The sequence below is a fragment of the Pelodiscus sinensis genome, chromosome 1 (assembly GCF_052426305.1).
Source record: "Pelodiscus sinensis isolate ZL-2025 chromosome 1, ASM5242630v1, whole genome shotgun sequence".
Classification (NCBI taxonomy): domain Eukaryota; kingdom Metazoa; phylum Chordata; order Testudines; family Trionychidae; genus Pelodiscus; species Pelodiscus sinensis.
This window is the reverse complement of record NC_143052.1, coordinates 300,235,746-300,252,547: the sequence shown is the minus strand read 5'-3', so window position 1 is coordinate 300,252,547 and position 16,802 is coordinate 300,235,746. Positions and strand designations below refer to the sequence as shown.

The 16,802-nt window shown below is 45.4% G+C and overlaps 1 protein-coding gene across 3 annotated transcripts; it reads left to right on the top strand.

Annotated features, from left to right (window-relative positions):
- The first annotated feature begins 1,855 nt into the window (after window positions 1-1,855).
- Window positions 1,856-12,384, top strand: CCNA1 (cyclin A1). Of its 3 annotated transcripts, none has more exons than XM_075919168.2 (9): window positions 1,856-2,091; window positions 3,120-3,297; window positions 6,453-6,696; window positions 6,866-6,990; window positions 7,949-8,172; window positions 9,430-9,634; window positions 10,459-10,572; window positions 11,364-11,497; window positions 12,111-12,384. In XM_075919168.2, exons 2-9 carry the CDS (start codon window positions 3,145-3,147, stop codon window positions 12,160-12,162), a joined length of 1,251 nt encoding a protein of 416 aa, XP_075775283.1. In that variant the 5' UTR covers window positions 1,856-2,091; window positions 3,120-3,144; the 3' UTR covers window positions 12,163-12,384. The 3 variants fall into 3 exon arrangements, with proteins under 3 accessions (XP_075775283.1, XP_075775282.1, XP_006120606.2); XM_075919167.2 differs by having other exon boundaries at window positions 2,085-2,223; XM_006120544.5 differs by lacking the exon at window positions 1,856-2,091 and adding an exon at window positions 2,243-2,615.
- Window positions 12,385-16,802: the final 4,418 nt, after the last annotated feature.

The window sequence follows — 16,802 nt, the reverse complement described above, 5'->3', positions numbered from 1 at the left end:
TTAAAAAATGAAAACTGTCACAAAAAATTCCTGTCAAAATGACTGTTCCAGTGTTGACTCACTTGGCTCAGAATCTGTAAAGACTCAAGCACATGCTTAATTTTACAGATGGCCTGTCCATCATCCAATTAAAGTTAATGGATCTACTCACAATGTGTAAAGACATGCATAATCTTTACAAGATTGGGTTCTCAGTTTGTATTTTCTCAAAGGTGTCTAGATCTTTCCATTGATGCAGAAGAAACTACAGGTTGAACCTATTCTAGTATGGCACCCTTGGGACTTGACTAGTGCCAAACCAGAGAATTTGCTGGACCCCGGGAGGTCAACAACGGCCTGGGAGCTCTGATGACAACCCCAGGGTCCCAACTGCCAGTCCCACATAACAGCCCCTCTGCTGCTGCCCAGGAACCGGTCCGCTGGTCCCTCTGCTGCTGCCTGGCGTTCTGGCTACCAGCCCTGGGACTCTTCCTGGTTCGGGCTTCTGCAGCCACCCCTGTAGTCCCAACCTGGGGCAATGAGGGGTGCAGACAGGGGCAATCATTGGCAAATGCTGGGGAGGGACACAGGGGGGCACAGACATGTGACTGCTCCTTTACGTGACTCCTTCTGGTTCCACCCCTAGCCTGTGGGAGGGCCTGCCTATTCCTGCCTGCTTCTACCCTGCTCCTATCCCAACCCTTTCCCCAAGCCCTCTGTCCCGAGTGACATGGCCTGAGGGACCAGCAGAATATCATACCAGCAGCATGGGTCTGCCCCTCCTGACCTGCATTTATATGCCGTGGGGGAGAGTGGAGAGACCGAGCCCCTGTCCACTCTTCTCCCCTGGCTCTCAGATTCCTCGCTTTGCTTCCCACCATCTGTAGGTGCAGAGGAAGGGGAGTGGTCCCAAACCCTCTCAATGTGGCTGGGGGAGTGAAGCAGGCTGGGGCCAGGTCACTCTGCTTCCAGCCACCCCTGCTAGTGAGTGCAGGAGTGGGGAGGGAGCAAACCCTGCTACTGGTGCCAGGCCCCCGATTCACGCTAGTTCTCTTGGCCCCTTGGAACCTCCTTAAACAGGAACTCGGGCCAAGTGGCTGCCAGCCTTTTCCCCCTTCCCTCATGGCATTTGGGGATACTTGTGACCCTTTATGGCCCACCCACACATTACTCCAGGGGATAAAGGGGAGGAAACTTGCCCCCCCCCATGATAAGCAGACGTCTGACTAACTAAAATCATGCTGGACCACAGATACTGCCCGCCCAGCGAGTGCCATCCAAGAGAGGTTCAACTTGTACATTTGTTTCCTCTACAAATTGTATCATTTGGACTTAGGGGCCACAACTGCAAAGATCAAAGGGATTGTGGTGCCCTACACTTGCATCTGGTGCATGAAAGAACAGTAATGGATTTTTTGAAAGATTATGTGCAAAGGGAACAAGAAGTCCTGTGGCACCTTATAGATTTATTGGAGCATACACGTTCCTGGGCAAAGACCCACTTTGTCAGATGCCTGCGCAAAGGGAGCAGCGGTTTTGGTGTACTGTGGCCAAAGAGTGCAGGCCCGCGTGCTGCGGTTCAGGGAGGGCAGCCCAGGGGGTGTGTAGGTCAGTGGCAGGCCAGAGGACCTGGGGGGGGGGGGGGCGAAGGGGGGGAATAGTGATAGAAATGTAGCCGTGTTAGTCTGGGGTAGCTGAAGCAAAATGCAGGACAATGTAGCACTTTAAAGACTAACAAGATGCTTTATTAGATGATGAGCTTTCGTGGGCCAGACCCACTCCCTCAGATCAAGTATTTCAGTCTCCCGTGGCCACCAGCGTCTCTCCCCGTGAGTCCAGGAGCCGGAAGGCCGCTATCGCGGGCTCCAGCTGCAGGGCCAGCCCGGGTGCCTCGCTCGGCCAGGGCAGGCGGGGCCGGGACGCTGCCCGCTGAGCCCACTGAGCGCAGGAACCGGCCCCTGGCTGGGGGCGCCCCGGGAGCCAGCAGCCACTCCCGGGTCTCCATGGAGACCCCTAGGCCGGCAGGGCCGCTGCGGTTGCCACGGGCGCCGCCGCCACGGGCCGGACTCGGGTTCCAACGGGTCGGAACCAACAGCCGCGGGCGGGTTGAAAGTAATCAGCGCCCGCGGGGCGGGGCCGCCGCCTCCCCGCCCCCGGCACGCGGCGGGCTACATAGGCTGGGCGGGGGCGGCGGCGCGGCTCGGCGGCTGCGGGGCGGCAGGAGAGGCGGGGTCTCCCCGGCCGGTGCGGGGCTGGCGTGTAACGCGGGGCCGCGGGCGCTGGGTTACAGCCGGGCTGCGGCGGGTCGGGCGCTTGGAGCTCGCCAGCCTCCGTCTCCCGGCTCGGTGGCGGAGGGCGCTGCCCTAGCGGTGTCCGCGGGCCGGGAGAGCCCCGGACCCGCGCATCAGGCAGCCCTGGCGACTGGGCTCTGGGGGCTCTTGCTTCCAGGAGCCTCTTGCCTTGCATCTCTGCCCCCCCCCCCAAAAAAAAATAACCCCCTGGAGCTGGTGTCTCTTTGGCTTCTCCAGCCACCGCTTGGCCGGAGTTTGTGTCGCCCCAGAGCTGGCTCACCCCGGCTACAACAGCGAGGCTGGGCGGGGGCAGGGGTGCCTGGATGAAGGCAAACCCGTCTCCCTGTGAGTTTGGAAGGAAGAAATGCTGCTTACAAGTCGCAGATTCTAAGTGCTGAACGGATCCTTGTGATCCTGGCCCATATAATGCAGGCTAGAGGGTGTCCCTGCAATGATTCCTATAGCCTGTCTCTTAGAAAATCCTCCACTCTCGATTTAAACCTTGTCAGTGATGGATAATCCACCGTGACGCTTGGTAAATTGTTTCAGTGCTTAATGAGACCCGTAAGACACATCCTGCCTTTAGAATAAGGAGAAATCCTGGGAGAGAGATGAGCTCCTTCTGGGAGTGGGAATCTGGACTGCAGGGCACTGAAACAATGTTCATAGTGGGGAGGCTCAAGAGTCATTGAACTAGGATGTAAATCCTATAGATTAGGGAATCCCTTTCTAGCCAGGGGGATGGCGGCAGCCTTAGTTCCAGCATCTATGTTGAACTACTGCCTCCAGAGAGGAGTTGGGATGAACTTACCTGGGATGACTAAACTTGCTTCTCTCTTCTCTTATTAGTGGTCAGCTGCTGACCTTGGAAAAAATGCATCACAACGATAAAAGTGGGATCTCCCAAACTGGAAGTCGGGAGACCCGCCAGGTTGCAGCTGGGCCTTATTCCAACCAAAATCTCCCACAGAGGCCTGTGCTTGGGCTGCTGACTGAGAATGGCCAGTGCTTGAGGCCATGTGGCCAGGTAACTGTTGTGGAGGGGGGACCCTATTGCTTACTGTGGGGTTACACTTACAAGAAGTGACTGGCAAAGTCCTAGGTGTCTTTTGTGCGTGTATGAGTGACTCTGCTTAAGTCAGCAACAATGTGGGCAGTTGCTATGGAAGCTATTCTTGTTTTCAGATTTTTGTCAAGACCCTGTTATTCCAGGATTGGGCTTCTTCTGGGGTTTCTTGTTACTATGCATTTTAAACAGAGACAGTGAGCAGCTATGGTGCTTTTTTTTCTTACTTAAACTAAGTATTTCTCTAAATCTAGTTAGCCTTTTTTTTTTTTAAACCAGAGGTAGGGAACCTAAGGCCTAGGGGCCAAATGCGGTCCCTGGCTTTACTGTATCTGGCCCCCAGGGCTCCGGGCTCCTTCCCCTCAGCATTGTGGAGACCGTGCTGGCACTCCAGTCCTCACTGCCCCCTGCCTGACTGATTTTTCTGCAGATCAGTGGCTCCCAACCCAAAAAGGGTTCACCATCTCTGTTTTAAATCTTTTGTGAACCTGCATGTAAACTGTCAAGGGCATTGTTGACAATGTTGGTAAACATGCGTTTAAAACTTGTATCCAAAACAGGTGTCTAAAAGTCTTACTGATCTAGATATTTAAGTATGTAAATACCTAACCTGACTTCATTTTTTCCCAAAATCACAAAAGCCTGATAAATTATGTGATCCTAAGCTTGCCTTAGAGAAAGACAGTACCAGCTCCAGCAAGTTTATTGTAAATGTCATAGTTTTTAGTATCTTTTTTGTAATTATAGGAGCTAGGGTTTCATGAGAATCTCAGTTCAGCTTTTATCCTTATTAAAAAAGAAAAAAATCTAGATCACTTGGTTGCAAAAACACACTTTTCAAGTGAGGCCCAAGTGCAACTTTAAAAGGCTTAAACTAGAGGGCAAATTAAAAGCACCTCATATTTATTACCTTTTGACTTTTCAGGCTATTTTGTTGTTCTTTTTGAATGCTTGGAGCTGGCAGTACTGGATTTACTATATGGAATTTGGATAGCACACATGATTTGCTTCTTTTCTCAATATTTTATCCAGAGCACACATGGGATTTAAAAGGGTAGTGCTCCCATCTCTGTTTGGTTAGCAGAGCATTTTTGGGTGGTCATGGCTAGCTAGTATTTTACAGTGGAGCTCTGCTGACCATTTCTCTCTGCCTCCACTGGTAGCCCATCTTCAAATAAGGTTTCTGGAGGGAGAGGGACTATTAGGTGGCTTCTCTATATCCGTGGCCTATGGAATGTGGGGCTCATTGGAAATGTATATGTTCCTTAACTGCCAACTACTGCTCAAAAGTTCCGTGATTCAGTCCATGACTCCTACAATGTAGTGACATGGTGGCAATACGTTCAGAGAGCAAGAAGTACTTTTTGGATAGTCTTTTTTCCTATTCCCTGGTTCATGTTTCAGAACAAATTTAGATGCCAGAGCCATGATGCAGATTTTAATCTGGGTAGCAGTACTTTCACTAATACTCTACTGCAGTGGTCCCAAACGCGGTGCCCGCGGGTGCCATGGTATTTATGTGTGCCCACCTAGTGAGCAGGGCCAGCCCAAGCCATTCTTGCACCCCTGGAAGCCTGGCGCACACATGGCCCCAAAAGGTTGGGGACCACTGCTCTACTGTGTCCTGGATTGGAATGGTTCTTGCATATATAGTAGCTGTTACTCCTGTGCAAAGCACTTTAGAGAAATGCAGTCTGGTGGGATTAGAGTAATAACAGATTGCCATTTAAAGGTGTCATGGGGTAGCCAAGTTAGTCTGTAACAGGAAAAACTTTAAAAAAAAAACAAATAGTCTGGTAGCACTTTATAGACTAACAAAACATGTAGATGGTATCATGAGCTTTTGTGGGCACAACCCACTTCTTCCGATGACTGGAGTGTTGCAAGTCCAGAAGTGTTGGTTCTGGACTTGCATCACTCCAGTCATCTGAAGAAGTAGGCTGTGCCCACAAAAGCTCATGATACCATCTACATGTTTTGTTAGTCTTTAAAATGCTACCAGACTATTTGTTGTTCCATTTAAAGGTGGTAATCCTTAGAGTACATCAGTATTGCGTGATGAAAACAGACCTCCACTGTCTAAAGCCAGGCTCCTAAATATAGGAGTCTGGACACAGAAGTTTAGCATATTCCACGTAAGCCAACAGGGATTGTAGGAGCTCAGCATCTCTAAAGAGTTTGAGTTACTGCAACTGCAGCTGTTATTGACATGGCAGGATTTGTGACTGCTAAACATTCTGAAAAGTTGGCCCCCTCTTATTTCAGAGCCTGAGTTTGGCCAAAGCTTTTTCAAACCTAAGTGCCTACTGTATTGATGAAATGCTGAAAGACCAGTCTTACGATGCACTTAATATAGTATACGCTTATTGGAGGCTGGGCACTCTTACCTCAGGTTCATGGGATAAACTACTTGCCCCGGAGTCAAAAAGTATAAACATGGGCTAAATTCTAACCCACTTGTGCTGTCTACTGATGTGCTTACTAGAATTGTAAGAGACTTCTAGCTTTCATCTGCAGTCTTGCTATTGGTATTCCAGGAAGATTGATTTGACCCTTATGAAAGGCTTTGTCAGCTTTTCAGTATACTCCACTTAATTAGCTCTTGAGAGAGATGGCATAGCATTAGTATACATGTGCAAAAACTGTATTAACTTTACTATCAGATTATAAAAGACTGCTTTAAACTCTTAATGCACCTTTTGCTTTCTTCAGCAAGCTAAGGTAACAACTGCTGGGTTGCATTTAATGTTGGTAGTTCTCAGCATGAATAAATTGAACTGTAGCTCAGAGTTTATAATTACAGTTGGCATTTCAGCAGAATTGTTCAGGCTGGCCATTTTGCAGATGAATGTCTGACACTAGCAATAAAAGACTGCTCAAGACTGAACCTGGCTTATTAGACTGGAAGACCACTACTTCTTAATGTGGCACAAATGTCTGTCATTACAGCAAGATGGCAGTAAGCAGAATTTCCTAAATGCCAGTTGTAATGGCAAGCTTTGTGTCAACTCATTTTTCAATTTATTGATGAAAGTGATAGCACCAAAAATATGAATTACAATGGTTCTGTTTGTACACCAATCTCTTCTGCAGGTTTAATCTGTACTTTATTTCAGGGTACCACTGTAGTCAGACGCTTCTCTGGCTCTGAAAATGCTTTCCCTCCATCTGGAAAGAATATATTGCCTAGCTGTATGGTCAGTGTAACATCCAAGCAAGGATTTTCTATATATGTAGATGAACCAGAGCAGAAAGACAGATGCAGCTGCACAGTTGTACAAGAATTGGAACCTAGCCTGTGTGAAGTGGATACTAGCACAATGAAATCCAATATTCATCTGCTGTTGGACTTGAGTACAGGTAGCTGTCATTACTCAAAATCTTGCTTGCAACATTAATCTAGTATATGAGATCTGGATTTTTTTTTAACAAAAGTAAATTAAATGATCTGTAGATGACGTATTCATATGTGATTTGAATCTTGTACTAACAGAAAATACCTTGTATAATAAAAATCCTGATTATGCAGGTTCTCCTATGTTGGTGGATACGTCATTCCAGTCACATCATGAAATTCCTATGGATAACAGCATAGATGTAATGAATGTGGGAGACTATGCAGAAGACATTCATCAGTACCTTAGAGAAGCTGAAGTGAGTGGCTTTTGCAAGCCTGTAACATCAGTGTTTCTTTGCTCCTACATGTATTGGCAACACTTACCTCTTAAAATAACATAGTTTGCCGCTCCTTAGCTTGGAATATGATATACAATTTGAGCTATGCAAATTGCTTATCTTATTTCAATCTAATTTCAAAATAGCTTATTTTGAAACTTAGCGCTGTCTATGCAGCGCCAAATTTTGAAATGAACCACTGTTCTGACATGTCTCTTAATCCTTGTGGAATGAGATTTACAGAGATATCAGAATAGTGCACCTATTATTTTGAAAACTATTTTGAAATAGCAGCCATGCTATCAAGATGCAGAAAATGGTATTTCAGGATACTGGAAGTATCCCGAAATAGTACCGCTGTCTAGACATGCCCTTAGAGTGTTGCTGCGTAATGCAAATTCTCAGGTTGCTGCTTTACATCTTTTTACTGCCTGCATTATCTTAACAAAGCATTCTTTCTTAGCTCCCTATCTTGCTGGCCAACGCAGAGCAGGAGGTAGTGAGAAGTTCTTCAGCTTTGAGTCTAACTCCTCTCTGATGGAATGTGTAACAGATCTTTGCTGGGGTGAAGACACTTGCAAAAGCTCTTGAAAACCTATTTATCAGGTTGAGAATAAAAGAATGTGGCAAAAAAGGCAGCTCCAACCTGAGGAGCTGGTAGGGGCTCCTAACACTACCAGCGCAACGCTTCCTCCTGTTACCATTACTAACGACTTTTTTTATACTCCGTGCTAGATTTTTAATTCAGTTAGGGCTATCGAACTTCATGATTAACTTCTATTGCTGAATTCAGTAATGGTCTCCATTGGTTGATGGTGGGAATCAGTGATGGCCTTAATATATTGACTATCAACATAAATAATTGCTTACACCGTGAATACGGTGAAGGTTAGTCTTATAATGTCATAATTACTGAACCTCAAATCTTTTCAAACAGACAAGATACAGACCAAAACCATATTATATGCGAAAACAGCCAGACATCACGTCAGGGATGCGTGCAATCCTGGTAGACTGGCTGGTAGAAGTTGGGCAAGAATACAAACTTCGTACTGAAACTTTGTACCTAGCTATCAACTTTCTGGACAGGTTTCTTTCCTGCATGTCTGTCCTCAGAGGAAAGCTTCAGCTTGTTGGAACAGCAGCAATTCTTCTGGCTGCGTAAGTGTCTCTTTAATTGCTCACTGAAGACAGGCAAAATCTTCCTGTGGGAAAAGATCTTTTGGTCTTATTTAGCGGCCGAAACTAAAATTTGTTTTGAAGAGTTATGCTGGTTCTGACACCAGCACATACCTTCCAGTAGGCGTGCCAATGTGTAGACAACTACACAATTAACCAATAAGCCTGCACTTATCTATTAATCCTGTCAACTACATGCATCCTCCCTGCTCTCTTGTTGCCTCTGCAGCAGAAGCAGCAATGAGGAGGGGGAGGGGGGAGTGTGAGCTGGTGCCTCTGAGGAGCCAGCTTTTAATCCAGCTCCCCACAAGTACCAGCTCCGCCTGCCCCCTCCCTCCTCCCATTTTGCCCTGCTACCTCAGAGGCAGCGGCATGGAAAGGGGGTGGGAGGGCAAGTGGAAGCTGATACACACAGGGGGCTGGCTTTTAAGCTGGCTCTCTGTGTCAGCTCTGTGGACCCACCTGCCCCCCTTCTTGCTTCCTAAAGAGGCAGTGGAGGGGGGCATGCAGGAGCTAGTGCTTGGGGAAGGTGGCTTAAAAGCCTCTATCAAAGGCAGCAATATAGGGGGGTAGGGGCAGTGCCACAAAGCAGCCTCTGTCTGCAGTGGACCCAGGCTCACTGTGGACAGAGGCTGCTCCACAGCAGGGGTAGAGGGTGTGTGTGTGTGTGTGTGTGTGTGTGTGTGTGTGTGTGTGTGTGTGTGTGTGTGTGTGTGTGTGTGTGTGTGTGTGTGTGTGTGTGTGTGTGTGTGTGTGTGTGTGTGTGTGTGTGTGTGTGTGTGTGTGTCTGTCTGTGTGTCTCTCTCTGCTCTCCACAGAGGCTGCACTGGCATACCATGGAGCAGCCTCTGTCCCTAGTGAACCTGGGCCTGCCATGGACAGAGGCTACTCTGCAGCAGTAACCCCTGTTCGTGTGAAGTCCAAGCTCTCTGCCAACAGGCTGCTGCAATGGAGCAACCTTTGTTCATGGTAGGGATGTTAAATTTAGATTAACAGGCTAATCGAATAGTCAATACAATTTGCATTGACTATTAAATTAATCAATAAGGGCGCCTTTGCCTTTGAAGTGTAGCAACCATATAAGTCACAGGATGTATCTAGGTAAGAGTTCAGGTCTACATATTTTCTTGGATCAAGGTGGGCTGATGTACTCAGCCCAGCACTGATTTCTGCAAGTCTCTTTCTGATTTGGAACTTCCAACTTCATAAATGTAATGGTGGTTTTGCCCTGTTTCATAGGAAATACGAAGAGATCTACCCTCCGGAGGTAGAGGAGTTTGTGTATATAACAGATGATACTTATACGAAGAGGCAGCTATTAAGAATGGAACACCTGCTCCTGAAAGTACTGGCTTTTGACCTGACTGTACCAACCACCAACCAGTTTCTCCTGCAGTATTTACAGAGACATGGAGTCTGTGTCAGGACAGAGAACTTTGCAAGGGTATGTTACACTTCTGTAAGGGCTGTGTGAGGGCAGTGATGGTTAAAGCAGGAATAGGTGTGGGGTGGAGGAATGGGAATTTCGACTGTTTACTCTCAGGAGCAGCTTCTTGGTTGGAAAACACCTACTGTCGGGAGTATGCTGATGGTGCCTGCCTGTCAGTCAAACATGACTAACATCCTGATAAAACAGTACCTAACTGGGAATTATTACCAGTATAAAAACCCAATATGAACATCTGTCATGCTTCTTGCTTTCCGGAACAACTACACAAAGCTTTATGGGGTCAGTCTGTATTGATACTGCTGGTGATAGTAGCAGAGCCCAGAGGCCCCAACGAAGATAACAACTGACTGTACAAATATAGCTATTCACCCTTTGTCCTTTATGTTGCTTGGGAGTAAGACCTGCTTTCTTTCACACTATCACAGATGGGGAACTCAGGCATACACTAACTTAGCAGGGGCTATAAAAGAAGCCTGTGATAGAGCTGAAAACAAAGCCAGACCACCTGAGTCCCTATCAGTTCCTCAACCATGAGACTGCCCAGCCTTCACTCAACTATCCAGTATCTCTAATATGTGACTCCTGGCTCCATTGAAGACTATTGGAGTCAACAAAAGTTCTACAGTAAGGGCAGGATTTCACCCTAACTTTCTGAACAGTTAAAGCAACTTTCTAAACCAAGTATATAATCATCCACAGATCTCCAAAACTGTGGTGTTGGAAAGGCTACGAATGCTTGTTTAGAGCACACTGAATTGATTTTACTATATACACAGGGGTCTGTTGGAAAGTAACATTTTAGAACTTCTTTTGCTTAGTATGTAGCAGAGCTGAGTCTCCTGGAAGCTGATCCATTTCTGAAGTACCTTCCTTCGCAAACTGCTGCAGCAGCTTACTGTCTAGCAAATTATACTGTGAACAGGCATTTCTGGGTAAGCTCTTTATTTTCAGAGGTGCTGTAAACAGGATTTCATAAGATTCCTTCCACTTCTAAATCAGAATCTGTAATCTCCACTCCAACTAGCAGAATTATGAACTAGCAGATTTCTTGGGAGGGTTCTATTTCAGTTGAACAGGCTTTTCCACTGGCACACAATTAGTTAATATCAAGGTAGTCTAAGACTTGTTCCTCTTTCTCATCTAGAACTTCTGTACAGGAACAGTACTCCATTTTGGACACTTGGTGAAACTAACTTTAGGGTACATAATCCTAATGAGACTTGACAAGATGGCTATGACAACTTATTGACCACCCTATAAAAACTGATAGAGGCCAGTCTATGCATCATTCTTTGTGTTGGGAGTGAGAAGGATCTTAGCAGCGCATGGTTTTATCCAAATACCAGTTTCATTAGTATACTTCTGCAGCACCTGGGCAAATCACTTCTGGTATGAATGATAGGGGACACTGCTCAGAACTGGTGAAACAGATACCAGCCAGTATTCTGTCTGCATAAGAAGCTCCTTCTTATCAGACTTCTCTGCTGTAGTAGATACTTGGTGGACATTGGTACTGGGATGCTAGGGGTATTAAGTGGCTAAGATTTTTAATTGACTGCTATGGGATCTCATTTCACCAGCAAAACAGATGCATGCAATCATCCAAATATTTAGCAGAAATGTGGCCCACATCTCAATATATGCCTTGTAACAAAATCTGGAAGACATGCTACCTAACCAAATGGAAAAATGTACCAGTAACTTTTTTTCCCCTACTGATCAGCCAGAAACGCTTGCTGCATTTACTGGGTATTCGCTAAGTGAGATAGTGCCTTGTCTAAGTGACCTACATAAAGTATGCCTTGATGCTTCTCATCGACCACAGCAAGCAATTAGAGAGAAGTACAAGTTGTCAAAGTAAGTTCCTGAGACACTAAATGCCTTCTCTTTGGTTCCAATTGACAGCAGGGATTACAACTGGCCAAATCTCAACTGCTGCAAATGATGCAGTAGTAATTAATGGAATTATCAGGGCTTGACAAACTATAGAATCTACTCACCCATGGCGAGTAGATTTCAGCTGCGCTCCCCGTTTACCGGCGGCGCGCACATGCACATTGCGGCTCTTGCGCATGTGCAGTGTGGGGCTGGCGAGCGGCTTTCACCGCTGTTTGTCAAGCCCTGGGAATTATGCTATGGGAAGTTCTATGTACAACTTGCTCGAGCAAAATTTTCTGTAACTCATTCCTATCCAATGGCTCTACTAACAAGGTGATGTTAAAAACACACATCTTCAGATTTGGGGTGATGCTGAATCTTAGAAGATTGCTCTTATACAAAGAGCAGTCTTCTAATGTAGTCTTAAGCATGACTGTTTCAGATATGCGTGATGTTGAAAGACTCAACAGTTGAAAACAATTTTTTTTTTTACCTCAAGTAGGGCTTCCTGCTTGTTTAACATTGTTAGACCGTTCTTTCATCTTTAGTTAACTAACTTGTAACTATCTGCCTGTCTGTTTCTCTGTTGTAGGTACATGTATGTGTCCTTTATGGAGCCACCAGGAGTTCTACCTCTGGAGTAAATGGCAGTGAATCAGCGCACTGACTAAAATTGAAGCACTTGCCTCCTGATCAACAGAGTTGATCGCACATTTTATAAGGCACTGCAGGTCATGTGTCAGTAACCATGGTGCTTACTATATTAGCTGACATTTTTAAATGACTTTTTTACAAGGACTCTGGACTATAGTTTTAATGTAAACCTAAAGCACTTTTAATAAATGTCTTGCCTTATGAAGTTTCTAGCTTCACTTGTCCAAGCTTCAGGTTACTAAGTTGTGGTAGATTCTACATCTTGACACTGCCTCAAATCAATATTGAGTAAGTTTGTTATGAGAAACTCAGATGCTCCACTCCTAAGTCCTTAGCCTATGTTAGGTAGGTCAGACTAGATGGTCCTTGGGATTTGATAACTTCAATGGGTTGTAAATCAAAAGGAGAAACTGCATGGTGGTCTACCATAAATTGATATCTGCAGTGAGTTAGCTATGACTAGATGACCTGGTATGACTAACATGGCTAGATATACCTTCCATGCAGATCTTGCAATTAGTCTGCCACTTGAGTCTTGTTTCAAACAATAGGAAAGAAGACTACAGCAGCATGAGATCATGTATCTATGAAAGTTAGCTGTTGCACAAATCCTCTTGAATGTAATTCCGTCCCAATTACTGCACCATCATATCACTGTTTAGCTAGTTTTTTAGGTGATATCACAGCACAAGTGGTCTTAAGAGAATTGGAGACAGCCCTATGAATTAGTTCAGTTTCAGTGTGCCCATATAGAATGTCCAGACATGTATTGGTGAGGGAAACATGCAATCCATGAATGCCGAATTGGTAGAGTAAAGAAAGGAATCTGTGTGATGTGAGCTTACAGCAGATCAATAGTGAAGTGCAGAATTGTGGGAACTCTCTAAGCAAAGATGGAAAAAATGCTATGGGGTGAGAAGGAAAGGCATTGCAGAGAATCAAAGAAGTGATGTGATATTCATGGATTCCTTTGATGTGTCCAAACTTAGAGGACATGTAGATGGTTGAGGCCAAAGAAGTGTCCACTGCAGTCCTCAAAATGCAAGATGAGGGCTATCTATACTCAAGGTTGAACTAATCTTCTGGGAGATGGAGCAGAGTTTGGACACTACTGAGGATATAGGGGAGAGAGGAAAATGTGATGCCACTCCAGCCCCAGCTGTAGGCCTGAAAGACAATCATGACTTAATGACAGAACTTGAGCAAAAAGAGGAGTTTGGGTTTTGGCCATATTTAAGTTGTTGCGGTGCCAGGGACATATCCAAGGTGCTGTCTACACTCGTGGCTTCTTGTGCAAGTATGGCCGTTCTTGCGCAAGAATCTGCAGAGCGTCCACACTGCCCACCTGCTCTTGCGCAAGGAAATTTACAGTACAGTGTGGTAAGAGAGGGCTTCTTGCGCAAGAGCCACACTTTTTTTTAACAGGTGTAAGCATTCTTGCGAAGTAGCTCTTGTGTAAGGGCAGTGTGGACGCTTGGCAGGGATTTCTCGTGCAAGAAAGCCCTATGGCTAAAATGGCCACCAGAGCTTTCTTGCGCAAGAGAGCGTCCACACTGCCATGGGTGCTCTTGCACAAAAGCACAGTTCGCACATGGTAGTATGGACGTTTTCTTGCGCAAGATGTTCTTGTACAAGAAGCTGCGAGTGTAGATATAGCCCAGGAGTGGAGTGATGGGTGGAAAACATTTGCATCAGTGAGTAGCTAATGACAATAGAGGATTAATTTTTTTTAAATGGTGTAGGAAAACTTATCCTGTAACGCTTGTCTCTCTTTTTGAGAAAGTTAAGGCAAGTGAGTGAATTTAGGGAAGTCAGTGCAGGGTAGCAGTGAGATTAGACTTTAAAGAAGTAGAATCCATGGTGAAAGCAGTGTAGAAATCCCAAAACCTGTGGCATAAAAAAAGCCTCTGCCTGAGCTTACTTGATTTATACACATGCATTTTCTGAAACTACACTGAACTGTAAGGTCTAAGGTTTTAAACTGCAACTCATTGTGATCTTTGTCAAACCTTGCAACTTGCTGTAATCTTTGTGACTCTCAGACTTACTGTAAGATGCAACTTTGTAATCTTTGTAACTCTCAGCCACTTTGCTGTAACTTTCTCTAAACTGCATTCTCTTGTGAGCAAGAGTGTTTGAAGAAGACTGAGAACAATGGACCACATGGTGATGAGTCATCAAAGACTGCTGCTTTGCTGGATAAAGAAGTCTGGGCATGCTCCCTGGTGACCAGGCGGATGAGTCACGGGCGTCCATGGCAGTGTGGATGCTCTTTTGCGCAAGAAAGCTTTGATAGCCATTTTGGCCCTAGGGCTTTCTTGCACAAGAAACCCCTGTTGCTTTTCTACACTGCCTTCTTGTGGAAGAGCTCTTACGCAAGAGGGCTTATTCCTCGTGGGGAGAGGAATAACTCTTGCATAAGAAGCCCTGTTCTCTGACACTTTGCAAGTTTTTGCGCAAGTAAATTTACAGTAGAGTATTTATACTGCACGAGCGTTCTTGCACAAGAACAATTGTTGAGCAAAAAGCCTGTGGTGTGGACATAGCCCTTGTCTCTCTTCTTCTGACCAGCTTCCCCAGCCACGATGAGCAGACAGACCCTATGCAATCCACAGGCCGTGGCTCCTGCAATGTGTGCATGCGTGCTCTGTATCTTTTTTTTTTTTGGTTTGTTTAAACCTTTGGTGGATGCTCTCTCCTCTTTAGTTTTATCTAGTGGAAATAAATCCAGACTAGTATAACCCTGGGTGCTCTCCAGTAAGAATATTTTTGGGGTAACACAAACAACCAGAAAGAATCCAGGCTGAAGTAAGAGGACATTTAGATACAAAGGCCCAGGGCTGAACTTAGGCTTTATGGGGCCCTATGGAGTTGTTAAAATGGTACCCCACTGACTCCAGTGTGGGGGTGGGGGACACAGCTCCTGCTTACAGACCAGGGTGCTTCACTTCAGCGTGCCCTTGAGTACCCTAGAGGCAGAGCCCCTCATGTGAACTATCAAGGCTTGAATTAATTTTTTGTACAAAATTGTGGCAAATTTAAACACTGGTTAAAATGTTTTTTAAAGTAGATATGAAAACTTCATTTTATTTACCATGTCATTGTACATTGCAGTGGCTCTGAGGGGCCTGGGCTGAGGGGGTATCCTGGAATAAGGGGCACACAGAGATCAGTGTCTATCCATAGGCTGCCGGTATCATTCTCCTGCCCAGCATGGTCTGTGATCCCTCCTCCCAAGCTCCAGGGCCTCCACTGTTGAATAATAACAGGGCTGGGAGAGAGCTGCATATGCAGTGCTGCCCCAGGCCTGGCATGGGGCCCAAGAGCACAGGGAGGAGGCAGGAGCTGTGCCAAGGGGGGAGCCCAGCAGTTTGAGGTGTGACTGCCAGAAAGGGGTAGGTCAGCCACTGAATCCTCTTCTCCACCCCTGCTCACACTGGCCTCACCACTCCTATTTGGTAGAGTGGAACTGCTGAGGCTCAGGCTGCTTGGACTCCTCTCTGCCCCCACTGCTGCTGAGAGAAGCAAGGAGGGTGTGGGAGAGCAGGGAGAAAGCAGTCCTGCTGCTGTCTGATAGCAGCCCCTTACATACACAGCATGTGTGACTGCAAGGGGGCACCTGAAAATTTGGTGCCCCATGTAGCTGCATCACTTCATATGTATCCAGGAAAAGCCCTGCTGAGGCATTGAGTTTTATGCTATAGAAATTAGAGGGATATTGCTATATCCCAGCGTAGGATTGTTAAATAATGCACACATTCTAGTACTCTGATCTCAATATGTCACACAACAGCATTCCTCTTCAATTAATATGAGGCTGTTGGGGAAGATTTCTTAAGTTTGTATGAAAGAATAGAAAAACTTTCATTATACTTCTGACATTCCCATCTTATTCTTGTAACCCAAACTCTCTCCTTCTTAGGGGGTTCTTAACACCACAAAAGACTCATGGGGGCAGGAGACCTCTTGGTCCGCCCTTACTCAAACTGTAGCTTTTCAAAGAAAGCTTGAAACTAGGGGTACGCCTAGACTACAGGGTTTTGTCGACGGAAGTTTTGTCGACAGATACTGTCAACAAAACTTCTGTTGACATAGAGCGTCTAGACACATTCAGTTCTGTCGACAAAGCAAGCTGCTTTGTCAACAAAACCCTGTAGTCTAGACGCAACCCAGATGGTGTTATGCCTCGTATGTTATGTCGACAGAACTCAGCGGTAGTGTAGATGCAGGTATAGTTTTGTCGACAAAACTCAGTAGTCTAGACACACACTTGGGCTGTTAAGCAATTTAAAAAATTGTGTGATTAATCGCACTGTTAATGGAATGCCAATTATTTAAATATTTTGGATGCTTTCTCTATTTTAATATATTTAAATATATGATATATATATTATGATTTATAATATATATGACTAAATTATTATGAAAATGTGCACTTTATATTTTTTGTTACAAATATTTGCACTGTAAAAGGAAATAGTATTTTTCAATTTCCCCATTACAAGTACGGTAGTGCAATTTCTATCCTGAAAGTTGAACTTACAAATGTAGAATTATGTACAACAATAATTGCATTTAAAAATAAAACAATGTAAAACTTTAGTGTATACAAGTTCACTTGGTCTTACTA

What these genes read in the sequence shown, in the direction of transcription:
- CCNA1 (XM_075919168.2), top strand. Translation starts at nt 3,145, where the DNA reads ATGCATCACAACGATAAAAGTGGGATCTCCCAAACTGGAAGTCGGGAG. An exon ending in GCTTGAGGCCATGTGGCCAG is followed by an intron (nt 3,298 to 6,452) that starts GTAACTGTTGTG and finishes ACTTTATTTCAG; the next exon opens with GGTACCACTGTAGTCAGACG. An exon ending in AGTACCTTAGAGAAGCTGAA is followed by an intron (nt 6,991 to 7,948) that starts GTGAGTGGCTTT and finishes CTTTTCAAACAG; the next exon opens with ACAAGATACAGACCAAAACC.